Source organism: Theobroma cacao, chromosome 9 (assembly GCF_000208745.1).
Source record: "Theobroma cacao cultivar B97-61/B2 chromosome 9, Criollo_cocoa_genome_V2, whole genome shotgun sequence".
Classification (NCBI taxonomy): domain Eukaryota; kingdom Viridiplantae; phylum Streptophyta; class Magnoliopsida; order Malvales; family Malvaceae; genus Theobroma; species Theobroma cacao.
In genome coordinates this window covers 4,064,709-4,092,440 of record NC_030858.1, presented here as the reverse complement: position 1 = coordinate 4,092,440, position 27,732 = coordinate 4,064,709, and the positions used below count along the sequence as shown (strand labels likewise).

The following is a 27,732-nucleotide window of genomic DNA, read 5'->3' as shown; positions in this document are numbered from 1 at the left end:
AAAACAAAGGGTATAATTGCAATATTCAAAACTTTAAACTCAAATCATCGAAAGATGAAAAAGAGCAGAAAAGAAAAAAAAATGGAAAACCTTATTTAACCACGACTAACGTAGTCGTTAAACCAAATTATTAAAAATACGCCCGAAGAAGAATCACTCGACACGGGTTCCCGTGTTCACTCCAGTTGGCTCACAATATTTCCTTCTCTCACCCGTTTTTTTGTTTTTTTTTAAAGAAACCAGAAAAGGAGAGAGAGCAAAACAGAGATAGAGGTAGAGCTAGCTAGGGTTTATCTCGCATCAAATATTTTCGAAAAATCTCTAGTTGAAATCTGGAGATCAATGGCGTGCGTTTATATACCGGTTCAGAACTCAGAAGAGGAAGTGCGGGTGGCTTTGGATCAGCTTCCACGAGACGCTTCTGATATTCTTGATATCCTCAAAGCTGAACAAGCTCCTCTTGATCTTTGGCTCATCATCGCGGTTCGTTCTTTTCTTTTTCTTTATTTCGTCTCTTTCCGGAACGTGGTTTTAAATGCTTGCCCAAATTGGTCTAAATTTGAAAAATTAGCTCTTTTTTAAACTTGTCTTTATTTTTTTCTTTAAATTTGCTTTTCATTTATTATTGTTTTTCTTAATCGTGTAGAGGGAGTACTTTAAACAAGGGAAGATTGAACAATTTCGACAAATTCTCGAAGAAGGATCCAGTCCTGGTATGCAAGCGCTTTCTTTTTCATGCACTTTACTTACTTCTAGTATTATGTTACTGATTTTGTTGAATTTGTGATAAATTCATTATCCGCATGATCTGATTGTTGTTTTTCCGTTTTGCAGAAATAGACGAATATTATGCTGATGTTAGATACGAGAGGATTGCTATCCTAAATGCTTTAGGGGCTTACTACAGCTACCTTGGAAAAATTGAGACAAAACAAAGAGAAAAAGAGGAACATTTTATTCTGGCTACTCAATATTACAATAAAGCGTCAAGAATTGATATGCATGAGCCTTCGACTTGGGTTGGCAAAGGTGAAAATTGTCTTATGTTATCGCATATCTCATTAAAGTTTCAATTACATTGTAGACAAGGGGTAGGGTGATCAATCTTGAACTGAGTTTAAATATAATTTATATTTTTGCTACTTGTCATATTGACACCAGCTTATACTTGATGTCTAGTCTAGTTCATTTCTGAACTTCTAGTGTTATCATTCTTGTTACTGCCTACTAGGGTCATGTACTGTTTCATATTATTAGGGCAACTGATGTTGTTTGAAAAGCCTTTAACTTCAGCACATGTCTACTGCTTACAGGTCAGCTTCTCCTGGCAAAAGGTGAAGTAGAACAGGCGTTTGCTGCGTTTAAAATTGTTTTGGAAGGAGATCGTGATAATGTTCCTGCTCTTCTTGGTCAGGTGTATTGAATTATTCATTTGTTCTCAATGTAATATGCTAGCAATTAGATTTGTTGATTGTATTGAAGATTTTGCAAAATATTCAGACTAATTGCCTACTCTGAGTTGTTAATTTTATGATGGTGTTTCCGTAGCGACCATAGTCATCAAATCTTTAAAGAATTGATAAACAGTGCACACATAAATTTAAAGAAATTTGTGTCTTCTATAAAGGAGTGAAGTTCTGCCTGGAATGGCCTAGGGATCCCAATTTGGGGCATGGTTTAATTTGTTAGCATGCTTCTACCGTAAATAACTTGTTGTGTATATCTTTAGGCATGTGTTGAGTTCAACCGCAGTCGTTATTCTGATTCATTGGAGTTATACAAGGTTTGTTACCTTAATCTTATTCAGCATTTATGCTTCTTTAGCTTTAGGATTTAAGATCATGAAAAGCATGTTAACTCTCATAAAACATAAATTTTGCAAGAGGGCCTTGCAAGTATTTCCTAATTGTCCTGGGGCCGTCAGACTCGGTATTGGTCTCTGTCGATATAAATTGGGTCAATTTGAAAAAGCTAGACTGGCATTTCAGCGGGTTTTACAGGTAAGTTGGTTCAATTGTTTACATTTTTTTTTTAAATGAAAGTTTTGCAGTTGTTTATGTTTCTAATTACAGTTAAATACTACATATGCCATATGTTCACTGCTGATGCTGTTCTCTTTGTGTTAAAAAATTAATGTTTGTAGTTAGACTCAGAAAATGTTGAAGCTCTTGTTGCACTTGCAATTATGGATTTGCAAGCAAATGAAGGTAGATTGGGAGATATGATTATTCCACTTATAATCAATGTTCTATTTCTTTTGGTTATTGTCTGGTTGTCCATTCTATTCTCTAATTTTAGTGTAGTGATGATGATTTATTATGTCTCCACAGCTTCTGGGATTCAAAAAGGAATGGACAAAATGCGTAGGGCTTTTGAGATATATCCCTATTGTGCAATGGCACTAAACTATCTAGCAAATCACTTTTTCTTCACTGGCCAACACTTTTTAGTGGAGCAACTGACTGAAACAGCTCTTGCTGTCACCAATCATGGACCAACAAAGTCACATTCTTATTATAATCTAGCACGCTCTTACCATAGCAAGGTTCAAATGCTATCCCTTTGCTTCACTATTTCTAATAGACTGCTTTTTAATGTTTGTACTTTGGGCTGAAAGATGTGGAAAGTTGAGGATATTATCTCTTGTTCTTTGTTCATAGCAAACAGAAAATGCATTAGCAAAAATCTCATTTCCCCTTTTGACCTGATTTTGTCTTAAAAGGAAATAGGTGGGATATATGCTGAATAAAGCCAGCTATCTAAGTGACCTCGTTTATTTATATTTTTTACTCATCTCTTACCATCCATAGTTACTCTTATATCAGTGATTATTTGGCAGTTCAGTGTGATAATAAGGTTGCTTCTTCCTTTATCTACTATTGAAGTTCTGGTAGACAGATAATTTGCCAACCTTAACCTGAAGTAACTATAATGTTGTTTACATTTGGCTACCTATTGTTCTCAGAATCTTACATAGGTCAATGTAAATGTTAATGATGTCTTATGTCTGCAACTTAAAACTTAGATTTCAGGTGGCTGAATTTGTCATGCTTATCAAATTGTGATGATTTTGATTCTTATTATTACTGATGGGAGCAATGTTATTTCTTCTTAGTGTAGGGGGATTATGAAAAAGCTGGGTTCTATTACATGGCATCTATCAAGGAAATCAATAAGCCCCATGAATTTGTATTTCCGTACTATGGTAAGAAACACATTTAATATACTGTCAAGTTCAACTGTTCAGCTGAATTTTATGCAGTACGCCACTGGGTTGTTTAATTTGTTAATACTATGAGCTCAATTATCACATGGGTTTGAATTAACAAATAAAGTAATACCTCTTTGTCCCATTCATGTTGTCAGTTTGAATGAGACAATTTTAAAGTGTGGAAGTGACAACATCAGTGTGATGGAGGGTGTACTTTCTAACATTTAATGACAAGTGATACTGGATGATCAGGAGGAAAATCATTAGATGAATTTTTCAAGCTTGATGACTATAACAATGTTATTCATGGACTGTCATTTGTCTCTCATAAGCACTAAATGCTGTCAGTCAATTTGATTGTATTGCAACAGGTTTGGGACAAGTGAAACTAAAGTCAGGAGATTTTAGGAGTGCACTTTCAAACTTTGAAAAAGTTTTAGAGGTTTACCCTGATAACTGTGAGACATTGAAGGTGAGTAAAAATGGCATTATTGTTGGTTTTTAACTCATTAGAGCTTTGTTGTTTGAGCTTTTTCCTTTTAGATTTTATTGAATTTTTATTCATTGTTTCGGATAGGCTCTTGGGCACATATATGTTCAGCTTGGTCAGGTTGAAAAGGCCCAAGAATTTATGAGAAAGGCCATAAAAATTGACCCCCGTGATGCACAGGTAATTTATATTCTTGTTTAAATATTTTAAGAAAGTTACAATTTATATATGATTTTCTTTGAGAAGAGAAAGTTGCAATATATGTTTCAGAATTGATGTTTGCTATTGTATTCAAATGATTTAACATAATATTTTCTTGAATGATTGACCTGAATGTTCAGGGATAGGCTGGTGGATATTAGGGTTTGCCATTTCCACCTTTTATTATCTCAGCGTTGTACATTAAGGCAGTTTCATGATTACAAGATTGCATGTGTTTTAGTTAAACTGACGATATTAGGTAATATTTGGTATTACAGTTTCTAATAGATCTAACTTTTACACAGGCATTTCTTGATCTTGGTGAGTTGTTAATTTCATCTGACACAGGAGCTGCTCTTGATGCCTTCAAAACAGTAGGGCTTCCTTCTCATGAATTGTTACCTAATTTTTTACATTCCTCCTGCTGGATTAAAATTGTTCAATTTTAACTCATGTATCTACTATTGATTTTTTAATAACTAAAACCTTTTGTAAAGGCACGTTCTCTAATGGAAAAGGGAGGTCAAGCTGTGCCAATAGAAGTGCTCAACAATATTGGCGTTCTACATTTTGAAAGGGAAGAGTTTGAGGTTTGTGAACATTTCTCAGGGCAAATTTAATGCTATTCAATTTTATTATGCAAATGTTTTACATTGCTATTTAATTTTTTTGCTTATCATTGTCTTGGAAATTAGATTATTGCTACTCGGAGCACTTGACATTTTCACAATTTTTAGCTTGCCTACCTTGGGAATTTACTTATAGAAGTTGATGTTCTTGTATTTTACAGCTAGCCTTGGAAAGTCTCAACAAGGCTCTGGGAGATGGTATATGGCTTATATTAACTGGGAATAAGCCAAAATCCTATGTTATTGAAGCCAGTGCATCTATCCTTGACTACAAGGATATGCAGTTATTTCATCGACTGGAAGAAGATGGTCTTCCTGTAGAACTACCCTGGAATAAAGTAACAGTTGTATTTAACCTGGCCAGATTACATGAGCAGTTACATAACACTGGAACTGCAAACATATTGTATCACCTGATATTGTTCAAGGTATGATCTGCAAATTTGCATTCCTTTTTAACTTGTATTTTCTACTTAATTCCTTACCACAACAGAGGATAAGGGCAGTCTATCTGGTAAGCTGGACTTGCAAACAAGTTGTTGGAGACAACTATTTATCTGACTAGTTGATTGTAAGGGACCCATTGTATAGTTGGCTGAAAGACCAACCTGATTTGCTGCTGTTCAGATTTTCCACTGTTTCTGGCATGACTTAAAACCATTTGTATTCTGTTGCTCATGTTTTTTAGATCTCCCCCCTCAATTTCAGGCTATCTGTATCTTTTTCTGTGTGCGTTTGCTAACTCAAACTGTCTCCAATTTAGTAAATAGGCCTGTTATCTTTTTTCTTTTGTATATCTTGAAATCTGATATAGCATTTTCGCTTTATCGATTCCTTAAAATACATCATGGTTGACTGATGGCAAATGCCATAATTTTGGCTACAGACATGGCCATAATATCCTCTCTTTTTTTTCTCCTTTTCCTTTCTCTATTGGTTTGTATGCACTCTCTATTTTGTTTAACAAGTTTGTTACTTTTTTACAGTATCCAGACTACGTTGATGCTTATCTGAGGCTTGCTGCCATAGCAAAAGCTCGAAGTAATCTTCAATTAAGCATTGAACTGGTTGTTATTAAACCTTTAACATCCCAGCTGCTATTTCTTGTTTTATCATATACATGTTTGTCTGATAATGATTCCCCCCTTTGTAAGTATAGGTTAATGAGGCACTGAAGGTGAATGACAAATGCCCCAATGCGTTATCTATGCTTGGTGACTTGGAGCTTAAGAATGATGACTGGGTTAAGGCAAAGGAAACATTTCGTTCCGCAAGTGATGCAACTGATGGGAAAGATTCCTATGCTATTCTTTCTCTGGTGTGTACAGTATTCATTTTACTTTTCCTTTTAAGAAAGCATTTCCTCTTCTCTTAACTTGCCATTATTTTTCTCAAGTTTCAACAATGGCATGGTGTTATTCTCTAATAACTACTGACAATGCCTTTCCAGAAGGTTTAAAATCTCTTTTTTATTTGTATTGCTCATAGTTTGGGGTCTTCCCTATATTGTATTTCTTGTAGCAGGTGATTTCCCTTTCTTTGAATGAATGAATTCAACTTCAATTATCCAAAAAAAAATCACTTGTGTGCATCTCATTGTCATTATGGATAGGCTTTTTGTTGTTTTTGTTTCTGTTTGCTTTTTCACTGTCATCATTGTTACCGAAACAACATTTCAATCTGATATATCCTTATTTGACGCTTGGTAGGGGAACTGGAACTACTTTGCAGCAATTCGCAATGAGAAAAGAGCTCCTAAGTTGGAAGCTACCCATTTGGAAAAAGCCAAGGAACTCTATACAAGAGTATGATTTCTTCTTTTTTTTTTGCTCACCCTTAAGGGCCATTTTTGCAGTATCTTTTATTAGCAGATTATTCTACTTAGGTTTCTGATGTCCTTAAATTTCTAAAGAAATTTTGTTGCATGTCTTGCATTTATTCCAATTATTGTTTCCAGAATATATTTGTTAGTCAGCGTAATTGGAATATTTTTAGTTTATCTGCATTTAATAGCAGCAGAATAAGTATTAACAATTATCTATGGTATTAAACGAGAAGACGCTAACTATGAGTGCACTATAAAGTATCGCATGTAAGTATACAGCTCATTTATCCATATACATGACAGGTCCTTGTTCAGCATACAGCTAATTTATATGCTGCTAATGGTGCTGGAGTGGTTTTGGCTGAAAAAGGTCACTTTGATGTTTCAAAAGATATTTTTACTCAGGTTTGAGCTTATAATTTGTTTCATCTTTATTACATGTAACATAAAACTTAAAGTTTGTGATCCAGTTATAGTTACTGTAGGTTCAAGAAGCTGCAAGTGGGAGTGTTTTTGTCCAAATGCCAGATGTGTGGATAAATTTGGCTCATGTTTTCTTTGCTCAAGGAAATTTTGCTTTGGCTGTAAAAATGGTGAGTTATTGATTTAATATGCTTTCTTTTTTTCTTTTTTCCATTTAATTAGATCTTTAGCTTGATTGCTATTGATGATACTTGTCATCTTGCAGTATCAAAATTGCTTGCGGAAGTTCTATTACAATACAGACTCTCAAATTCTTCTCTACCTTGCTCGGACTCATTATGAAGCTGAACAATGGCAAGAGTGCAAGAAAACTCTGTTGAGAGCCATCCACTTAGCTCCGTCAAATTACACACTAAGGTTTGATGCAGGAGTAGCAATGCAGAAGTTCTCGACATCAACATTACAGAAGGAAAAGCGAACTGCAGATGAGGTTGTTTCATTACAGTAATATCAGCTTTCCTCTTCATTCTTTCTCCGTTTGGCTTCCTTTTATCCAAAACTTGAAATGAGGCTCGTCTCTGATGCATTTCATTCATGAGTGGAGATCTGTTGGAATGTTCAGTGAAAATGAATACTGTTTGAGAATGATAATGTTGTTTAGAACTGGATGCAGTGGATGAAAAGAGATTGATATGCCCTCTAATTATCTTCCTTTTTTCACCATGTTATAGGTACGTTCAACAGTTGCAGAGCTAGAGAATGCTGTTCGTATATTTAGTCAATTGTCTGCTGCATCCAACCTTCATCTTCATGGATTTGATGAGAAGAAGATTAACACCCATGTTGAGTACTGCAAACACTTGCTTGTAGCAGCAAAAGTTCACCGAGAAGCAGCTGAGCGTGAAGAGCAGCAGAACAGGCAGAAACAAGAAGCAGCTCGTCAACTTGCATTGGCTGAGGAAGCCCGCCGTAAGGCTGAAGAGCAAAGAAAATACCTGGTCTGCATTTTGTAAACTTGCTTTCTTCTTTTTTACAACTATGATTATTGTGATGGGAATGTTGTTATTCTGATTGAAGATGGCTAGCTTATGTTTGCCTAATTCCTTTTGTGCCAAAATAGTTGGAGAGAAGAAAACAAGAAGATGAGCAGAAAAGACTCCAGCAGGCAGAGGAACATTTTAAGCGTGTACAGGCAAGATTTTGAACTATGTTATATGTAATCAAAGCTGCTGACTTTAGTGCTATAGATTAGCCAATATCATTTTAATTCTTTCAAAAGTTAGTCACAAGGTAAAACTAATAATAAAGAATTAAAAATGGAGTTGATCAACTTTCAGAACTTATTCCTTACTTCTCTCCCTTTTTTTGTTACTGATTGGTCAGATATTGCAGTAAAGGTTCATTGCAATCTATTTTCTGTTGGTCAGAAATAAAGAATTTCTTGTTAGAAGTTTTGTTTTTTCCCGCTGTGGAGGCACTAAAAAACTTGACCATTACCTTGTTATGTGTGGACATCTAATTACTTATTTGTCTGCCTCAGGGATGCATAGTCCTGTAATAGATTTCTTGTGTCTCTATGGGATATTTTACCTACCTGACAATCCAGGCATTAACACCGTTTAGGGTTCATTTATATTTGTTTTCAAAGAGCACTATTTAGTTATGTAAGATTTGGGCTTTATGACATTGCATATGATTTGTTTGTCTTCTGCCATCTCCAGGAGCAATGGAAGAGTAGCACCCCTGCATCCAAGCGAAGGGAAAGGTCTGAAGTTGATGATGAAGATGGTGGGCATAGTGAGAAGAGAAGAAAAGGTGGAAAGAGGAGAAAGAAGGACAAGAATAAATCACGTTATGAGAGGGATGATGAGGAACCTTACATGATGGATGATCGGGAAGAATTGGGAGATGAAGATGCCAACATGAATTATGGGGAATCCACAACACAGATGAATGATCAGGATGATGACAATGGAGAAAATGCTCAGGATCTTCTTGCTGCTGCTGGATTAGAAGATTCTGATGTGGAGGATGAGGCGGTAATGTTTTTACTATCATTTCTTTTATTGGCAGCTGACATATTTTAAATCTAATTACATTTTGTTAGTGCCGGTTACTGGTCGTTGAGTAGGAGGTAGTTTCATTTTTAATTGAATTACTAGATGTGCAGTAGCATTTAAAATGTTATATGGGCAGAACCATACTGCCATGACCCTTTTTTTGGCAGGACTTACAATGACAGTAGATAAATATGCCATAGTTTTTGATGCATTGATTTAGATTCTTTAGGCGGTTAAAATCTTTTCACAAAAATGATTCTAATAGCATGCTGTATACCTGCTGCGTTGGCGTGCTTCTGCTTATTACGTGATTTGGCAAAACTTTTAATAACATACAAAGGAATAGTGCTAGATTTTTATGTGGAGGATACTGTGGAGTGATAGGGAGATTCATATTCTCTGTTGCCTGAGATGTTGCTATTTGTTTATCTTTGTGAAGGCTGCCGCACCTTCATCAGCTGCAGGACGCAGGAGGCGGGCATGGTCAGAATCTGATGATGATGAACCTTTACATAGGGGGACAGAGTCGAGTCCTGTCAGAGAGAACTCGGCTGAGCTACAGGAGAGTGATGGAGAGATTAGGGAGGATAACAGTAAGCTAAATGGAGGTGGTGGGCTTGATGAGGAGGATTGAGGTGGAGCAAACGGGAAGTAGTTCATTTGTTTTGATTGTGGAGGGGATCACAATGTTGTTTATAGATGATGCCGTTTTTTATTTAAGAGCCAATCTTCATGTTGTACATTACAGTGATGTTAATAGACATCTTTCTTCAAATCTTTTAAGGTTCCTTGGAAGCCGTGGGTTCACCAATGTAAGTGAAAGTATTTCCACGTTAGTGTAATAGAGCCAAAGCCCGCACTTGTATTCCATCTGCCAATATCGCGCAGCACTGTGTTATTATATTTGTTCTATCAGGTCTGGCAGTTGTACGGTGTAATTTCAGCCAAGGACGTTATGACGTTGTGGAGGCAAATGTGAAGGAGTGAATATTTTTTTGAAAGGTAGAAAGTTTTGAACCATTGCTCGACTTGTGTGGGTCATGCTAATATTCTCTATATCATTCGGATGTAGAGTTGGAAGCTATCAAAGATTAAAAGGCCTGGAGCGCGGATAAACATGAAAAACGGGAACATGCAATCCGGAATGGGCAGAAAAAAGTGTCAAATATAGAAACATTCAGACTCGGAAGGTCCATCCACGTCAAAAGTGATCTTTCAAGGGGTCGGTTTACATACAATCGAAACGACAACGTTACGAGAGGTGTAGTTCAAAATGCGAGGAGAAGCCCTGCCAGATATTTTAGGGGAGGTGACTGACAAAAAAACAATGACAGGAAAGAGTCAGGGTCAGAGAGTCAGAGAGTCAGATGGGCTGGGGTGCGTGCGTGTATGTGTGGAGGATTAAAAGTGTACCTTAAGTTACAGAGAGAACTGCCAACTGATGAGCCTGATGGGTAAGTCCTTTCTGTAAGCACATAGATGTCTCTCTATCTCTGTTTTTAGGGCAAAGCAACCCACTTACCCACCACCAGAAGCTTCAGAGCGATGCAGGGCAGTCCTCTTTTTGCCAAAGCTTAACCTGACCCATCTGAATTCACCTGACCTCAACTGCTCCTTACTGCTTGGCTGGCCTGGCTCCTTTCTTTTTTTTTTTTCTTCCTCACCCCAAATTGCCCTTCCTTTTATCTATTGACCAGCCAGTTTTATGTAACTCAGCATGCTGTCGCTGTATCTTTTTTCCTTTTATTTTCCACGAGAGACAGAAGCTAGAACTTGGGGAAATACCCATGACTTCAACTGCTCTAATTAGCCCGAGTCTACTTTTGGTTAACAATGGTGAACCCCCCTTCTTTTTTGTTTTAATTTCGTTTTGGTTAAAAAAAAATCACAACAAGATACTGTGGGAAACTTTCGGTGTTTATGGGTACACTGCTGTACTAATGAGAAGTGAGTACGGGCAGGCAGTACATAAAAGAAAGAGATGGAAACAAAAAAGCTTGGTGGAACACTAAAGTTGCATGTTGAGTTATGCCAAAGTAGAAGATGAACATGGTAAAAAGACGCTGCCGCGACTGCCTGAAAGGAAATGGAGGATGCTTCTTTGTATTCATATTGGAATATTATTATATGTTCCGAAAAGCCTAAATGGAATGAGAGGAATTGTTCAGCCATGGTTCTAAACCACAGCTACCAACTTAGAGTTCGATATTTTGGAAGTGAAATAGAAAAGCATAGCCCTCCCAAAGGATATAATGCATAAGAGGATATCTATCCTTGAAACCTAGGGAAAGGGAATGGAATCCTGAATTCCCAACACTTGAATGATTATTATGGACCATACAGATGATGTTTTCTCACCTCTTTTCCAATATAAGGGATGAATTTTCTTAATTTAGTAAGAAAAGAAAAAAAAAACACATTGTCTTTATTGTATAATGAAGAAGAATGAGGAAAAAGTAAAAAAGCAAGATCCATTTGAAGAACAATATTTTGTCCCAAAAACAAGGGCATAAGTGTAGAATGCAAATATGGTGATTGGAGCATTTGCCTTGGCATTATGTGTACAAAAGAGAGAGGGGTTTGGCAAAGTTGAAGTTAGGTGAAGTGGAAGCGACAAATTAGCAAATCCTGGAAACATGGGGTCCCCAACTATTATTATTTATTACAATAAGTAGCAGCAGGAGGTCCAGTAAGTGCTTGTGAAATTAAAAGCAACATAAAAACACCAGAACACCGCATCACCCTGTTAGCTAGCCAGCAAATCACGTTTGGACGAGCCATTCAATCTTATATTTATGAACTACTATAATTTGCACTATGAAAAGAACAGAAACCAGTAAAGATGGAAGTCATTGGATCCTTCATTAAAGACACACACCAAATTTTGCAAAAAAAAAAAAAAGAGACATAAATAAAGGAAACTAAATAGTCAGAATTCACAGAAAGAAGTGATCCCCACCAAGTCAGTACATTCTTGGACCGTAATGCAGAAACCAACCACTGGATACTCAAGCATCTGCAAATAAAAAATTTAAGTATTCAGGCCAAAAGAAGAAACGAGTTAAATGTCTTCAAAGAAAGATAAACGAGTGGCTTAGGAGCAAAAGAACCAGTAATTAAGTTCAACTCTTTCTTTTTTATTTTTATAGTACCATTATGAGCTCTTGAATTGAAAATGGGAAAGTCGTGTGAAGTGGAAGGAATGGATATTGAGAGCCTGGTTGTTGAAACTGATGAGCTGTTTGATGATTTATCATCCAAATCAAGCCATGAGTCTCTATGTTTTGGTGGCCATTCATCAAAGAAACGATGGACTGTCTTTTGGGGTTCTCCCTTCTCCAATTTAATAGGCATTTCACATTTGATATCACTTCCCAATATGTAGCAATGCTCATCATCCTGCTTGTTTTGTTTTGAGGTGTGATCAGTGAGACTTTGAAGCTGCAAGTACGAGTATTCACTCTGTAAGCCAGAGCAGCTCCTCTGCTTTGAAAAAGAGGAGCTCATTGTTAGTGGTGTAAGTTGCCATGAGTCATCCACAGATGGACCTGAGAAGCTCCTCATTGTCCCAGAAGGCTCAGAGAAAAAAGCATGCTCATCCACCTCTTCTTTCAGCCCGTAAACATAACTGTTTCTTCTTCACAAAAACCACAACAAACCTAACTCATTAGCAAATAGTAGTACTAAAATTATGAAGAATTCTACAAAAAAAAAGCAAAATAAAACAAGTACAGTAAAGAAATTTCAAGGTTCTTTGAAAGCGAACCTATAATCAGTGTTTGTCTGGGAGTAAGTGCCAGAGTCCAGGAGAGAGTGGGTGGTGTTTTCTTGGGGTGACAGGCCAATCCCTGGAGGTCTTGATGCATGGGGATATAAAAAGGGATGATTGACCTGGGAATGATAACCAGGGTAACGAAGTTGATGGTGGTGCTGTTGGGACTCGGAGGAGGGCAAGGACATGGAAGAAAGAGAAGAAAAAGAAGAGGGGTGAGTCTTGGTGATTGATGAGATGTTTGGGGTTGCTGTTGAAGGGTTTGCTATTGTTGCAGTAGTAACTTCCACAGGCTTTCTTGAACGGTTTTTGCCTCTATGCATGTGTCTTTCACAGTACTTTGAATCTGGGTAGGCTTCTTTTGAGCATCTCCATTTCTTTCCATCTGTTCTCCTACACCTCCCTGGCTCTGGGTCTACTTTTCTCCCCAATCCCATCTGAAAACAATTCCATCCAACTGCCAAATACAACAAGAACCCATTGTTAAAACCCAAAGGAAAAAAAACGGCTAGAAAAACCAAAACGGAGGGAAGCAAAGCATTAGAAATTTTAAGCGGGTATAGTTTGGGCATTACTATGTTGGGGCTGGCGAGAGAAAAGCCTAGAAGATAGTGACGAGTCCAAGCAGCTTCTCTTGATGGTGAAGAGGAGATCAGGTGGTATGGGAATGCCTGAGACCATGTACTTGAAGATTAGAGCTTGGTGTTCAAGCTCTTGCCACTGAGATGCAGTAAAAGGAAATCTGTTTCTGCCACTCATCATTCAAGAGAGAATAAGAAAGGAGAAGAAAATGTTGAAAGCAAACTAATAAGAAAGGTGGGGAAAAAGGGCAGTTATTAGACCACACAGTTCAGTGGAAGAGTGGCAAACATGAAGAAGAGATGGAAACAGGGTTGGTTTCTCTACAAGTGTGTTTGTGGGTTGGTTTCTCTGTAAGTGTGTTTGTGGGTTGGTCATTACTTATTACTTGAGAGGCCTGCTTGCTGCTGTAGACTGTGTAGAGTAGGTATATTTATTTCAGGGACCATTTCCCTGCAGAATCTTCTGTACATGGATAAAACTAATGGTTCTGATTATAATGCTGCCACCTCTCTTTTCTCTCTCTTTTCTTCCCTGACTCCTGAGCCCTGAGGGAGAGAGCTGCTCATATTATGACTGCACCTCTCTGTTGCTTTCTGGTCCTGCAGCTAAGCTGCCTCAGTGGCAGCTCTTGTCTCTGACATCTCTACGGAAACCCATAAACTAAAGGTGAGTGGATTAAAAAGACTGTAAAAACAAAAGAGAGAATTATTATTATTAACTACAAGAGTTGGTGTCTGGAGCCAAATGCCTGCCTTCCTGAGAAGTTTGTACGGACTTGGGCTTTTACTGCTACTAACTCTTTAACTTTTTCTGTTCCTTTACCTCAGACCCCAGTATCCCCCACTTACTATACGATCTTTTTCAATTTGGGAAATTTGGACAATGAAAGGTTAGTTCTAGGGTTCTTTTGGGGCCTAATCAGGCTAACTCTTCCAACTTTTCTCTCATGTGCCTTTATTTTTTTTGGTTTTTGTCTCAAAAATATATCTTTGTATATTTTTCCGTAGTTTGTTCTTTTTCTAATTCTCAAATCAGACGAACATGTGCTGGTTTGCCTGTCTTTTATAAAGAAGCTAAAGTCTAGAGTCTGCATAAACCAGCTCAGTTAGGTAATCTCTTAAGCATTGCCATTGATTTATACCTATTTTATTAATGGAGGGTGGAGACCGAATCCATTGGTTTCATTGCTTAACCCAAGGATAATATTCTTTAGGCAAAAACTGGCGATCATCAGCTCTGTGGCAGCATTTCATTATCATCTCCTATAACAGCTATGGTTCGTGTCCTAAAAAAGTGAAGTGGACAGAACTGTTTGAACAGTTTCCAGATGATACTTCTTCCCCCTGTAGTTTGGGACTATTGTATAGTTTTACTTTAAGGTCAGTGGATAAATATTGAGCCTTCATCTGGGTGGAAAGAGCATTGCAGCAGTGAGATAGGGAAGAGAGTGTAGCACTCTTTATTTTGTTTGGTTGCATTTAATTCCCTGGCACTATTCTTGTATTATAAGTTTGGCAGGTGTTGTACAAAATAGTGGACACTTTGGCCCTGTTCCCAGACGCTGTCCCTATCCTCTGGCAGGTTCAAACACATGCAAAGCACCTTTTCTCTACAAAAAAGAACCCCACTTCCCAGAACGGCCCAGCTCCCATTGCATTTCTTGAAGAAATACCCTTTTCAAACTTCCCTAAGCATAGTCCGGTAGAGCCCACTTTCATTGCTTCGCATTGCTCCCGAAAGTAGTGACTAATGAATAACGAGAGATGTTTTTTTTAATCCTTGGATCCTATGATTCTGTGAGCAAATGCAAATATATATATATATATATTCACCTTGACTGATGTTCCTGGAAGAAACATTGGCCACCAGTGTTTTTACCTTCAGGGCTCCAGTTGCACAACTCAAAATGTGGGTCATGGGATTAAACTCAAACATGCTACTCCAGAAACAGTTTGACAGCTTACAAATATTTATGGTCATTCCTGTCTTTAAAAATCCAGCAAGTTTATGACCCCTTCCATGTATACGCCACTTTGCCAACAGTTTGCTTGTTTTCTCATTCATTACCCTCTGCTCCTATATAGCTTGACAAAGACTTCCAAGACTATTGCTCAACAATCTAGATCACTATTCCTATTTCATTTCTAAGTTCCAACTCCCTTCATCAATTAAACCCATGTTGCCTACACTCCCCTGCTCTATCAAGTCAAGGAAACGAGAGCCACATGGTCCGCCGTAGGGCTATGCAAGGTAGCACAAGGTGGGTGTTTCTATTGGCTCAAGGCATATTTGAAGGCTAACAAAAACAGCTCATTTCCATCATTTTACTGGTCAATGACCCAACAGGATTTTGCTAGAACCCTGGACGGACGGTCCATGGACCATTAAAATTTAAACCCCAGCAAAGACACTGTTGGTTTTGCTAAATGTTCGGTAAGAGGGAGCAAAGACCTTAACAAAGGTTGCTTCTCTAGATTCGAGATGTGCTGTTTATATTGAAAACTTCATCTACCTCTGAAAAAGCACATAGATTCCAACTGAAGCTAATAAATATGTATATACTTACTTTCAACCTTTCAGGGAGCACAAACAGAAAGAATGGAATATCACTAAATCCTCTTTGTTTCCGTTTGTTTTTTCCCCCTCCCCAAGAGGGCAAAGCAATACTAGAGTTTCATTCTGAGTACAGTCATGTACCACCCTTAGCATTTCTCTCTCCCATTCCCTCTGCCTCGTTGGGTGTTACCAAAGACTCGTTTGCCTTAAATTTGCCAAACGCAAATAATGATGAAAAAGAGAGACCCTTCAATTCTTCTAACTTCATTATTTTATCTAAATTTTCTGCCATTTCATAATGCAAATTTTAAGCCAGCACATGCTATGTGTCCACTCTAAATGCTTAAGAAATAATGTTTCTCATGCCTCGTTACCCACCACACCAAGGTAGTCTTGTCCAGCAAATTTCATGCAATCAATGCACCTTGCTTATTCACACTTCAAATAGCTTGGATACGGGCCATATAACAGTTCATAATTAGAGCTAGTCTTTCTTGACCCTCATAGCCAATAAGGGCTTCTTTTCATTGTTCGTCTTTGTACGAGCTGTTTACTAACGATACGTAAAACAAAGAGAAGCCGAATTCCAAGCCCTCTGCTACCGCCTGATCAATGCCCATTCAGTATAAATATTTCGTTTAATTATTACTCCTTAAAATTTCAGGGTGCCCAGAAGAAAATGGCAACAGAGAAAATGAAGGGTAAAAGAAATGAATGCTTTCACGAAACTATAACATTTTTAACCCATATTGATAAAATATTTGGACATTATACATGGCTGAACTTACGTTCAAGTTACAAGACTACAATTCCAGGCCATCTTTGCATGGTTGTGGTCCTATTCCTTCTGGATAAATGAGAGAACAAGATCTGTATGTACAGAGAAGAGTTGTGTGTCCACAAACAGCTGGGATAAGAGAGGAAAACCGTGAGTATCTTTTCAGCTATTATTAGTACTATAGCCTTTTTGAATTTAATATAAGCTTACCATTAACAATTAAATTTAAAAGCATTCTACCATTCCACAAAAAAGAAACATAAACAATGGAGGAAAAAATAATTATTCTCAAATCAAGACTGGTGGCAACCATCTGCCCAAGGGAATTGAGAAGCTCACCTTCATAAATGGTCGATCACGACTAGGGAATGAATCAATGAAACTCTCTTTTAAAAGCAATGATACCTGGACATAAAAGAAATTCAGGATTTTATCAGTTGTTTTTTGAACAACACAAGGTATCAGAACAGGACATACAAATACTGTATTATTTCCAACTCAATTTTCCATCTGCCTAAGCAAGACTAAATTCTCACAAGGCTATCTATCTACATATAGCATAAAACCATAATTACCTCTTTCAAACATAAATGCTTAGAAACTTTCCTCAACCCAAGGGTAGGGAAAACCCCTAATTTTGTGTTCGTGACTAGATTGGAAAGGACCTACTTTTCTGCCGAGGCTTCCCCACTTAAAACATTGTGAATAAAATGTTGAAATATAATAATCAATTAATATTGTATTTCCTTTTTGACATTTTACACAAAAACACCCATTGCACTGCATGGTGCAAATTCTGAAGAGGCTAAAATGCCTCGACTTAAGCCATATTAGTCTTTTAACTGATCTTCTTTATGGAGGGTTATAATGTAATTAATTTCAATCTATACTCATGGTTAAATCATATAAATCTTCCAGGCTCCAGGGGCACATTGATCAAATTGAAATAGTATTAATAAGTAACCAAGATCTTAGTATGTTGGCAATATCCATCCAACAAACCCAAGTATGGTTTTGACATCCTTATGACATATAGATCAGATATCCTTTTCACACAAACTTGTAACCCATATCTGGCAACAGCAATATTATGATAGAGAATTCTACTAATCCACATTGTAAATAATCTACTGATACAGTGTAAGACAAAAGCAGTATGACAGCATGGTAGGTTTATTTGGCTACTAAAAGAACAACCAAACAAAGCTGCTTTGCTGAAATATTCTAATTCAAAATAACACAAACCTTATCATTGTTGGACTGTACATTTGTAATTGTGTGTGACCGCATGTTAGAGCAAAGAGAATCCAAGTATGATCTTAAGACTGATAGAAAACCTTTGGCAGCTTCAATCTTAAAACACAGAAACAAGAATTAGCAAACCACTGAAATGACGGCAGCACTTTATTAGATGACCTTGAACAAACTATTAAAACAAATCAAATAAGATCATATGAAAACATAATCAAATAATAAACTTCAGAATATGAGTTTATTATCAAAATGAAAACTATCTGCCAGTGCAAGAAACAAAATATGAAAGAGTAGCCATCTTTATGAGATAATCCATAATGACACTGCTGTGCACATTGAAAGCAGTGTCATGCTACAATCTCACCAGTCAAGTTCAGTAGTATGCTGTCAGGAAAAAATTAATATCATCTACATCTACAATTCTACAATTCTACAATTATTCAGTGCCAATCATGAGCTTTGTGGGGGGTCCACCTGAACTTTATATTGAGCCCACATGGACCACACCCATGAATGTCTGAGATGGCATAATTGTATACAATTCATTGTAGGTAAAGTGAACTCGTCAGGAAAATGTCCTTTGGTTTAATGGTTGCATAGAAAATGCAAAACTGAAATAGTGATCAGGCAAAAAGCATACCTGCACATCTGTACACTCATATACTGGTCTTTTCCTCCCCAAATAACTTTCCCCAACAAGCTTTGCATGATAAGGACTTAAGCATGAGAACAACTCTCTATGTTGTGGCAGTTGCGGTATTGTCGATGCCTTTATCTATCACATCATGCAATGAGAAAGTTATAGCGGAAAATAAGGCTCAAACCTTAAACTAAACTATGTTTCAAAAATGAACATCCTCTTTAAATGCACAGTGCAACTAGGTAATAGAAACATAATGTCCAAACTTGTAAGAATTAAAATGATGAAAAATAAAAGCAAGCAATTTTTGTGAATTCACACTTCTGTTTGCTAAGCAAGACAGCAGGCTTTTAGACCTCCAGATTAAATTTGAAAACAATGTAATTAACTTCTTTCTGTTAGACTGAGAAAAATCAAACAGATCTATCAGAAATTTCATATGATTAGATATATGGTAGTATAACAAAAACAGACATAAACCATTGGTTTCTCCACCGAAACAATAATTTCACAAGCAGACCACCCGATATGAAAAATAAACAAAAAAAAGAGGGCGGGAGTGAATAGCATACTAATCAAACTATAAAAGCTTGCAATCAAACAAAACATTTAAATCTCAGAGTTAGAAAACAAAAATAACGTAATAGTCATTTCCTCACAAAAAAATAAAAGGGTGTGCATGCATCTAATAAGTTACAATGCAATGTAAACATATGAGAAGATGCAAACCTGGTTCTTATTAGCATCAACCAGAATGACATTGGCTAACTTTGACTGTACTTCACTTGTTTTATTCTTTACACCAACCTACAAATGAGTGAAATTTTATCAAGCCAGTACAACTTCAGAGTTCAGGGAATAAACTAACCGAAAAAACACATGATTATAACATGTGAAGAGTACATTAAAATCTATATTCCATCACAATGATGTTCACCTTTAATGCGCCATGGTACATTGAAAACATATTTACAGGGAGATAATTTATTCAGACAGAACATATTACTTTCTACCTGATAACTAGAAAGAAAACTTAGTAAGAGTTTTTTTGTACATATACTATAGAACCAAGCCTTTTCCCGGTATATGAATTCAGCTACATGGGTTATGTAGCACCATTGTGCTCTACTTGATACTATAGCCTCATAAGCTCAATAAAAACAAGATCCTTTTTGACAGTTTCCCTCATCTTTGGTCTTCCCTCACCCTTTTCCTTTTGACATTAGTATCATCCATTAAGAATATAGTCTCATTTGTACTAATAAACAAATTATGACTTATGATTTCCATTCCAACTAAATAACTCAGGCAAGCAACATTGAGCATTTTTGCAAAAGAAATAAAAGAAATTGATCGGGCCTCGGTTTTGAAAGCTTACTATGTAAGGAACAGGTGCATCTAAAAAGTCCAGCATATCATCTGGCAAAACCTGGAAATTTATGAATGCAAGAACTGAAATTATGAACAGTTCGAAAATCAATTTAGAAGATCTGAAGAGATAATTAAGAGATGATACCGGCATCAAGAGGCTTTGCCATTGGTATGGACGGATTAGGGGGACAATGGACAAAACTGTAGCAGATAAGATTCCCTGCAAAAAATTTCAAATCTAATTTAAATGCAGAGGTTCTATACTTCTAACTATCAACTAGTGAAGAAAAAAACACAAGACACAATCCATCTGATTCAAAGAATTGAGATGAGGTCTCCTAATTATACACATATAAGATCCACATTTGTGCTCCTAAATATGCAGGCTGCAAGAATCTAATTATAAAACATTCCAGGCTAATGAATGCAACCAGCCCTTGGGGCCAGGACAGGAGGTACACTGGGTTTGAAGTTCGGACTGCATAAATGCAACACATTCATCATGTTTCAACCAAAAGATTGGCAGTTGAAACATAGTCAACCACTAAAAGACCACCATCAATTAAGATGATACATAACACATACCAAATTCGAACAAACAACCACAATCTGTTTCTCCAGCAATGCTCCAGCAAAGATGGTTAACACCTGCAGGGTACAAGAAAAATCAATTCTGCTAACTTCTCAAAAATCCATACAAGACCAAGCAAATTTAAATCACTAATGCCCATCACAACTAGAGGAACAATTAACTCACACAAAATAGAGCAGATTAATGGTGTTTGGTGATATGTCACGATAACAAATAGAACAATATTAGAAACATCAGCATTAAGCAATTAATATCATGGTTGCACTTCATAGATTAATGAACAGCAACAGCTGAGAATTACTAATGCAGCATCACCACTGGACATATCGGCCCATTTGGAAAAGTGCAAAAACAAATTTATTTCACTAGAAATTCACAACACTAAAACCCAAGAGAGAAAATTTTACATGACATCCAAAAAGTCAAACATAGCATCAACAACACTCAACTAAAACGAAAACCTAAAACAGCATGTTGTGCTTCCGCGAATAAAATAGGGACATATGATTACATGTTCAAGCCGCAGAGATCCACACATGCATGCAACAGCCCATGTTGATAAAGCAGTTGCTTCCTCTTCGGCCAACAGGGCAGTGTGTGCCTGATAAAAGCAGACAATAGTGAGATATAATTCACCCACCAAGTCCAAAACAAGAGACACAACAAAGTTACTTCATCCTATGAAATTAATAATCATAATTACCTCAGAAAATTCAAGACTTGTACTGCAAGATCTCAAGTCGACGGTTGAGCCAGCAATATGCAAAACTTTTTCATCAGGTCTATGATATTCCAGCGGATGAAGGTGCTCCAAAGGATGAAACCTAAGTGTTGATCCCCTTGCAGGGCAAGGTAACTGATAATACTCACATAGTATCTGTAATGACCCATGATTGTTTGCCTGGAAATTGGCAGAAATCAAATTTTCTACCATATACCACAAAACAAGTGCGACATGCCATAAGGGTAAAGCTAAAAGCTTAAATCAACTTAAAGCAAGACATATTCAGACCTTAGCCCATTCAAGGATATCAAGGTGATCACTGGAATCTTCCTGGCCAGAGATAGATGCCTCTTCTGTTTCTGTATCATCAACATCACTCCTCAAATTCCTGTCTTCGCAAGGAGAACCTTGAAAACTGCATAGAAACATATAAATATCATAGTTTCATCAAACAGCAATTGACCAAATCACTTCAACCTGGAAAAACATTTGTACATTAACATGTAAATACATGTGCGTTTGTGAAATTGGACACAGAGACGAAATGGGAAAACTTCGACTTAAATGCACACTGAAACACAAATGCACACCATATTAAAATTTGAAATCATATGCAGGTTACATGGTATAGTCATGCACATAATTGCAGATGTAGAAAACAACAGATAGCATAAAAGTGCCACTTTCTGAATTATTAAAAAAATTGACCCAAAGAAAGACTCCAATACACAAAAGAACCAAAAGCATACTTCAGCAAAACAATACAAAATTGATTCAAATTGATTCACCGTATAAGCATCCATAAATATGTGTAACCAACTAAACAAATGGGAGCATTGCAAACATTGAACCTGCAAGACGATTCAGAGCTTTCATACTGATAATAGCGCAGTAGCGGCAGAACAGCATTTGGCAAACGTCTTTCTGCTGCTTGCTTATTTGTTGTGAAATCATCAACATCAGTATCACAATCTTCAGGATTTGTGCCGCTAGATTCTTTTTTGCTTGCAAACGTATCAGTTTCCAGATCAATGGGAACAACAGGATCATGATTAACAGCTTTGTTTACATCCAAATCCCTCTCAAGCATTTGATGCTCCAAGCTATTCCCATCATCTGTACCTCCAAGTTTAGAATCTCCTGAACTTGACTCAGAGGCTTCAATTGTTGTGTCCTGTATGTCCTCTAGAGCTCCTTGATCTGTCGATACATCATCTATATTTGCTTCATTGCTATAACTCTCTGACATTTCTAAATCTATATCACCAATACTTTTGGTTAACCGTTCCAACCTTTCTTCATCAAATATGCTGCATGAAATTTAAAGAAGAAAAAAAAGTCATGATAACCACTGAGATGAACTAAAACCATATTGTTGGCATCAAATCCTAAAAATTTCAGTCCAATTAATTTTATCAAGTGTAATCCATCAATGCATGAATTGACCAGTATATTTTAAGCAAATAAAAGATCCGAAAGTGTAAGACCAAATCAAGCTATAGTTTGCCCTTAACAATAACAATAGTAAGTTATGCAGAGGGAGAGATTTGTTAGTGGTCCTCATTATCATGTGTTGCATCTAATAAGTAAAAAAACACACCTATTCAACACACCAAAGTGCAACTCAAAGAATGGAAGCCTCGAAAGAATGCAATAACATCTGCGAGTGGTCATCACATAACGACTCAGAGACGGGTAGGCAGGTTGTTTATCTGAAATCAAAGAAAGCAATCCAGAGGGCTTTTGTACTATTTCTTCAACTAACACACAGCATCCATACAAAGTGGAATCATCAGCAACCTAAAGGGAAAAAAAAAAACAAAACAAGTCATCAAAAAATTTAAAAAATAGAAAGAAAGCCATCATAATTTACAATGCCATGATGAAAGAAAATTAGAACTGAAGCAGCAAAATCAACAGCAGATTAAACTTCTTATAATCAATTAAAGATATGAGAGAAAAATAAAATTCAAATCATCCTTAAATATATAAATGATAGAGCCATTAAAATGTATTGTAAACTTATAAACTTAAAGATCAAGTAAAATGTATTGCTGACACATGAAGTACAAGTTGATAACAGCCATTAACAAATGCTAGCAAATCAAAAACAACAAACTAAAGCAAAATCTTTTAGGACAAAATAGAAACAAGAGCAGCAAGGATTTTGGGATCTGAAAAAGACCAGACCAAGTCAGTTCACCAAAATTCCAGAATAGACTAGCCTCCATTACTAGCTGGCTAGAGCATGAATGCTCAAGAAGGCTTCTCATGAGTCACTTTTCTGTAACTATCTCCACAGTTACAGAATTTTAAAATGGTGATCACCATTCAACATGTCAAACTTTGATCACATAGGTAATAGGCAACACAACTGCAAGCAGAAAACATAATGGGGAAAAAAAGATTTCAACAATAAAGAACCAAATAACATAAAATTTCAAAGGTACCTGTAACCGAAACACAAATGACAGGTCACTTTGTTTTAGGTGTTCCTGCAAGACAAGTATTGTGAAGAAAAAATTAGCATTTGACAAGACATAACCTTTCATTATGCAACTACACATGTACATTTGTGTGCTTATATAAGCACTCCTGCATTTAAATTTACAACATAACCAGATGCAGAGGCTGGAAGTAGCTAATATAGTGTATGGAGACAAGCAATTGCAACCTGACCTAACCTCAAAAAATTTGTCAGTGTCATATATGACCCCACTATGGTATCAGTATGGGAAAAAGGAAGTTCTTTACATTGTCAATCAACTGTTATGACTTAGTGATAAAAATGCAAAATATGCAGTTTGAAGAAGATTTCGGTTCTAATACATCTACAACTCAATTAGACAACTAATTTTTAAAGTGACACTCCAAAACAAGGAACATTGAGAAGGTACAAGCAAACAACCCCAGATAATCTTTTATCAAGCGGAAGAGCATTAGCATTACATTTTAGCATAAATACCTGTGACAGAAGAATTTCATTCAGCTCACTCATTGAAGGAGTTTTCTCGATAGCATGAACCTAAAATAACACAAACTGAATTTCAGATAAAGCGGCTTACAGTGCAGATCTATTTTGCAAATACATATTTACACAGGATAGAAACAGATTAAATTGAAAAATCTCTCAACTGGGTGTTCAGATTACAGCATGACTTAAAATCTTCTTAGTGTTCATTTTTTAGTGTTCATATTTCACTCTCAACTAAGCACTACTTACAGCAAAGTTATTAACATAGATCAGCAGGATCATTAAAACCAAATTTTATAATAAGAAGGGAGCACATAGCCAACCTCTACGCCTCCAGGGAAGCAAAACGAAAGAAGATCTTTGTATTTAAGTGGCAGCTGCTTTTCTGGGGGATAAACAAATAAGACCTGAAAGTATAGGAAAGGCAATCAATACCCAAAGCCATATGCAACCCCCCCACCGCCCCCCCTCCTCTCTTTTTCCCTTCATTTACAGATAAGTTACTCATTTCAGAAAGAACACCTACCTGGGGTTCAAGGTTAGGTTCCACACGAGAATTATTCTGATAACTAAGAGCATTTCGCAATTTCCCAGAACCTTCAAACTTTCTGGTCACATATTGCCTTTGAAGCGCCTGAATATCACAATTAGGAGGAAGTCCGACAACAACCATGCTCTCGAAAAGCCTCGATGGTTCTTTCAAAGCTCTATGATCCTGCACACTTAACAACAAATTGTTATGAAAACACTTTGAAAATTTTGGTTATCAGTTAAAAATAATTACAATTCATAATGAGGTTTATCAGACATCATATTGGCCTCGAAAATATATATTGAGTGACAATTAAACAAGCAACCACTTCACACTTTGAGAGTACTGAATGCTGCACTATAAGACTTATTGAAACAAAGAAAAATGACAGCTACATAAAAAGAGTTATAATCCTTCAGCAGACACTTGCTGATCTTTGTAGCATTAACAAGAACATGTACACTCGAATTTAAGTACCATACCAAGTACTGCAACTGAAAGCTTGCCCATTGACGCTTTTGGCTAGTCAGAACTTCTGGATTGTAAGTTCCACTTCTCACTTCAGGGGGTTGCGAGAATCCTTTTAACACTCTTGAAACATGACGATGTAGCTTCTGAAATTGGCTACCACCATTTTCATCTCTTGATGAATATACAGCCGAGGGTCGGGGAGAACGAACAGCAGTCGCAGCTGCAGCAGCAGCAGCAACTGCTCTTGCAACATCCTCAGTGGTCTGCATGAAAAACGATGCACTCCATCCAGGGCTACCAGAATCTTCACTCTTAGACATCCTTAAAGCTTCTCAACTGTTAAAATACACAAAATAAACCAAGAATAGCCATAAACAATTAACAAAAAATTGAAATTTTAATTAAATTTGACCAAAATTACTAGCTTGATCAATTTCGCCTTTCAGGTGGAAAAAATTGAAAACCCTCTTTGCAACAATCCATAATCAATCATCTAAAGATCGATTGTTTATCTAATCAACAAGAACAAGTTCAAGAAATTACTAAAATTACACTTTTGACTCACACAAGGTTTAGTAATTAAACGTCTATCTGAGTTGAAAAAAAAAATCATTCAGTTGCTTCCCTTCCATTAAAAAAAAAATTCAGTTACAACTTACAACAAGCTTCAGAAAAAGACAAAAGTTAGAAAAGAGGAAATAAATAAAAAAACTACAAATTTCTTCCAATAAAGTATGGTTCTCCAAAATGATTCGCACATAATTTTGCAGATATTCGTGCAATTCAATCATAAAAAAAAAAAAATCAACAATCTGAAAAACAGAAACTTTGAATCCACGAAGGTCAGAGCTTAAAAGGAAAGGAAAAAACAAAATAAAAAAAGGAGTTTTTGAGGTGAACATGGGGATTGAAAATTAATCTCCAGACAGAAATCAAACACAGAATCGAGAAAAAAAAACCCAAAAATATAGAAAAAAAATTCGAACTTACCTTCAAAGAACAATATGGAGCCGCAACAAAGCGAACTATTCTTTTAGGCTTTTAACTTCAGCAAGGGGAAAAAAAATCAAAATAAGCAAAGACAGAAAACAGAGAGGGATTTAAGCGGCCGCCATATTAAGAAAAAAAGCTCTCCGTTTAAGGTGAATAAAAAAGCTTCGGTTTCTTTCTCTTCGTTTTGGAGAAAGCAAAGCCCCAAAAAAAAAGAAATCAAAGACACGACTATTATCGCTTTAAATTAATTTATTCTGTTAATTAATGAAGGCCTTTTAGAACACAAGAGGAAAAAAAAAAAAAAAAAGAGGGTTTTCTTTTTCCTCGTATGCGCCGTCGAAGATGATGATAATATTCTTGTAAAAAAAAAACAGAAAAAATAGAAAGCTGCAAACAAAAAAGAAAAATACAACGTAAGTGGACGGTCAGTTTTTCCCTTCTCTGGTTCTTGTTGTCATGCTGTTGTGTCCCATGTGTACACGGCTTAAGACTTGGGAGAGAGAAAGCTTATTACACAGATGAAACTATGGAAAATTAATTAAAACAAGAATAAGGCTTTGTCTGGTAATGATCCATTTAATTAAAGCATCCAATGCCCCCACTTAAAATCTTTTTTTTTAATTTTTTTTATTTAGCAATCCTGTCCTAAATATAATCTTAATCTATAAACAAAAAGCATTAGCTTAATTAATTGAGCATTATTTTTAATTCTTTTTCTTAGAAACGGTAATTATTTTATCTGATTCGCACGGCGCGCAATGCGCCACTAGGGTAGGCCATAGGGCGTGGGGGGAGGGGAGAGTTCTTGTGTAGGAGATCATATATTGTTTAATTTTGATATGACTAGAATATTGACACGTGGCATTGACCACGTGTGTGGACAGGATCCTTGAAATACGATTGGGTGTTTTTTGAGTTCTGTTTCGCTTTGACTGAAACTTACTCCTTTTGGTGCAGAGATTATGAAAACCTTTTTTCAAATTAAAACAGCTTCAACAAATTCAGACCAATTTCTTGTTCAATCTAGAATTTCTTTAAATCTCCCCATTTTCAAGCATCTTTTTTCTCAACAATTTGGTACCACCATAACTTTAGTACAAAGTAAAGGTTTCCAAGTATTTTTCTTTAATTTGAATTAATCAAGTGTTAAGCATTATTAAATGGATTGACAATTTATTGTAATTTTATTGAATTATAATGATATAATATTTAAAATATTTTTAAACTATTTGAAAGAATCTAAACAAATTTTTATTTTTTATTACATTTATTCAAAATTTTATATTTTTATTTTAAATAAAATAAATATTTAAATTAATAATTAATTATTATTAATTAAGTACTATTTATCATTTTACATAACTTTATATTAATTTGACATATTAACATATTATAATATATGATGCAACGCAATATTTTCACTTTCTACGATAACATTATATGAATATAAAATAAAAAATAATATTTTTACTAATAACAATTATTAAATTGAGAATAATAAAAAACTTAATTTAAAATAAAAATATATAATTTGATTGAATGTAATAAAAAATTAAAATTTTTTTCAAGTATTATGTCGAATATAATTTTAGACAAGTAAGATATTATTATTGAAAAAATAATAAAAATAGAAATAACAAATTATTTGTCTAGG

At 36.0% G+C, this 27,732-nt stretch overlaps 3 protein-coding genes across 7 annotated transcripts; 1 reads left to right on the top strand and 2 right to left on the bottom strand.

Moving 5' to 3' along the window:
* LOC18588301 (protein CTR9 homolog) lies at positions 66–9,707 on the top strand. The gene is made up of 24 exons (XM_018127609.1): positions 66–483; positions 647–713; positions 835–1,029; positions 1,314–1,414; positions 1,730–1,783; positions 1,884–2,000; positions 2,144–2,207; positions 2,331–2,545; positions 3,121–3,205; positions 3,583–3,683; positions 3,789–3,881; positions 4,208–4,276; positions 4,400–4,492; positions 4,693–4,959; positions 5,518–5,598; positions 5,691–5,849; positions 6,241–6,336; positions 6,660–6,761; positions 6,842–6,949; positions 7,045–7,269; positions 7,511–7,777; positions 7,900–7,971; positions 8,501–8,818; positions 9,279–9,707. Exons 1-24 carry the CDS (start codon positions 343–345, stop codon positions 9,471–9,473), a joined length of 3,285 nt encoding a protein of 1,094 aa, XP_017983098.1. The 5' UTR covers positions 66–342; the 3' UTR covers positions 9,474–9,707.
* LOC18588300 (growth-regulating factor 1) lies at positions 11,591–13,726 on the bottom strand. Of its 3 annotated transcripts, none has more exons than XM_007012606.2 (4): positions 13,187–13,726; positions 12,606–13,068; positions 11,992–12,476; positions 11,591–11,855 (listed from the first exon to the last, which is right to left on the bottom strand). In XM_007012606.2, exons 1-4 carry the CDS (start codon positions 13,371–13,373, stop codon positions 11,848–11,850), a joined length of 1,143 nt encoding a protein of 380 aa, XP_007012668.2. In that variant the 5' UTR covers positions 13,374–13,726; the 3' UTR covers positions 11,591–11,847. The 3 variants fall into 3 exon arrangements, with proteins under 3 accessions (XP_007012668.2, XP_007012669.2, XP_007012667.2); XM_007012607.2 differs by having other exon boundaries at positions 11,992–12,467; XM_007012605.2 differs by having other exon boundaries at positions 11,992–12,473; positions 13,187–13,725.
* Positions 16,334–26,607, bottom strand: LOC18588299. 3 transcript variants are annotated; one of them, XM_007012604.2, is made up of 19 exons: positions 26,076–26,607; positions 25,097–25,421; positions 24,609–24,797; positions 24,406–24,489; positions 24,074–24,133; positions 23,559–23,603; positions 22,709–22,908; positions 21,960–22,418; positions 21,397–21,523; positions 21,088–21,285; positions 20,896–20,985; positions 20,378–20,440; positions 19,938–20,012; positions 19,800–19,850; positions 19,151–19,228; positions 18,422–18,556; positions 17,773–17,880; positions 16,867–16,932; positions 16,334–16,656 (listed from the first exon to the last, which is right to left on the bottom strand). In XM_007012604.2, the coding sequence occupies exons 2-19, from the start codon at positions 25,403–25,405 to the stop codon at positions 16,588–16,590; spliced, it is 2,406 nt and encodes an 801-aa protein (XP_007012666.2). In that variant the 5' UTR covers positions 25,406–25,421; positions 26,076–26,607; the 3' UTR covers positions 16,334–16,587. The 3 variants fall into 3 exon arrangements, with proteins under 3 accessions (XP_007012666.2, XP_017983357.1, XP_017983358.1); XM_018127868.1 differs by having other exon boundaries at positions 21,987–22,418; XM_018127869.1 differs by lacking the exon at positions 26,076–26,607 and having other exon boundaries at positions 24,609–24,804; positions 25,097–25,172.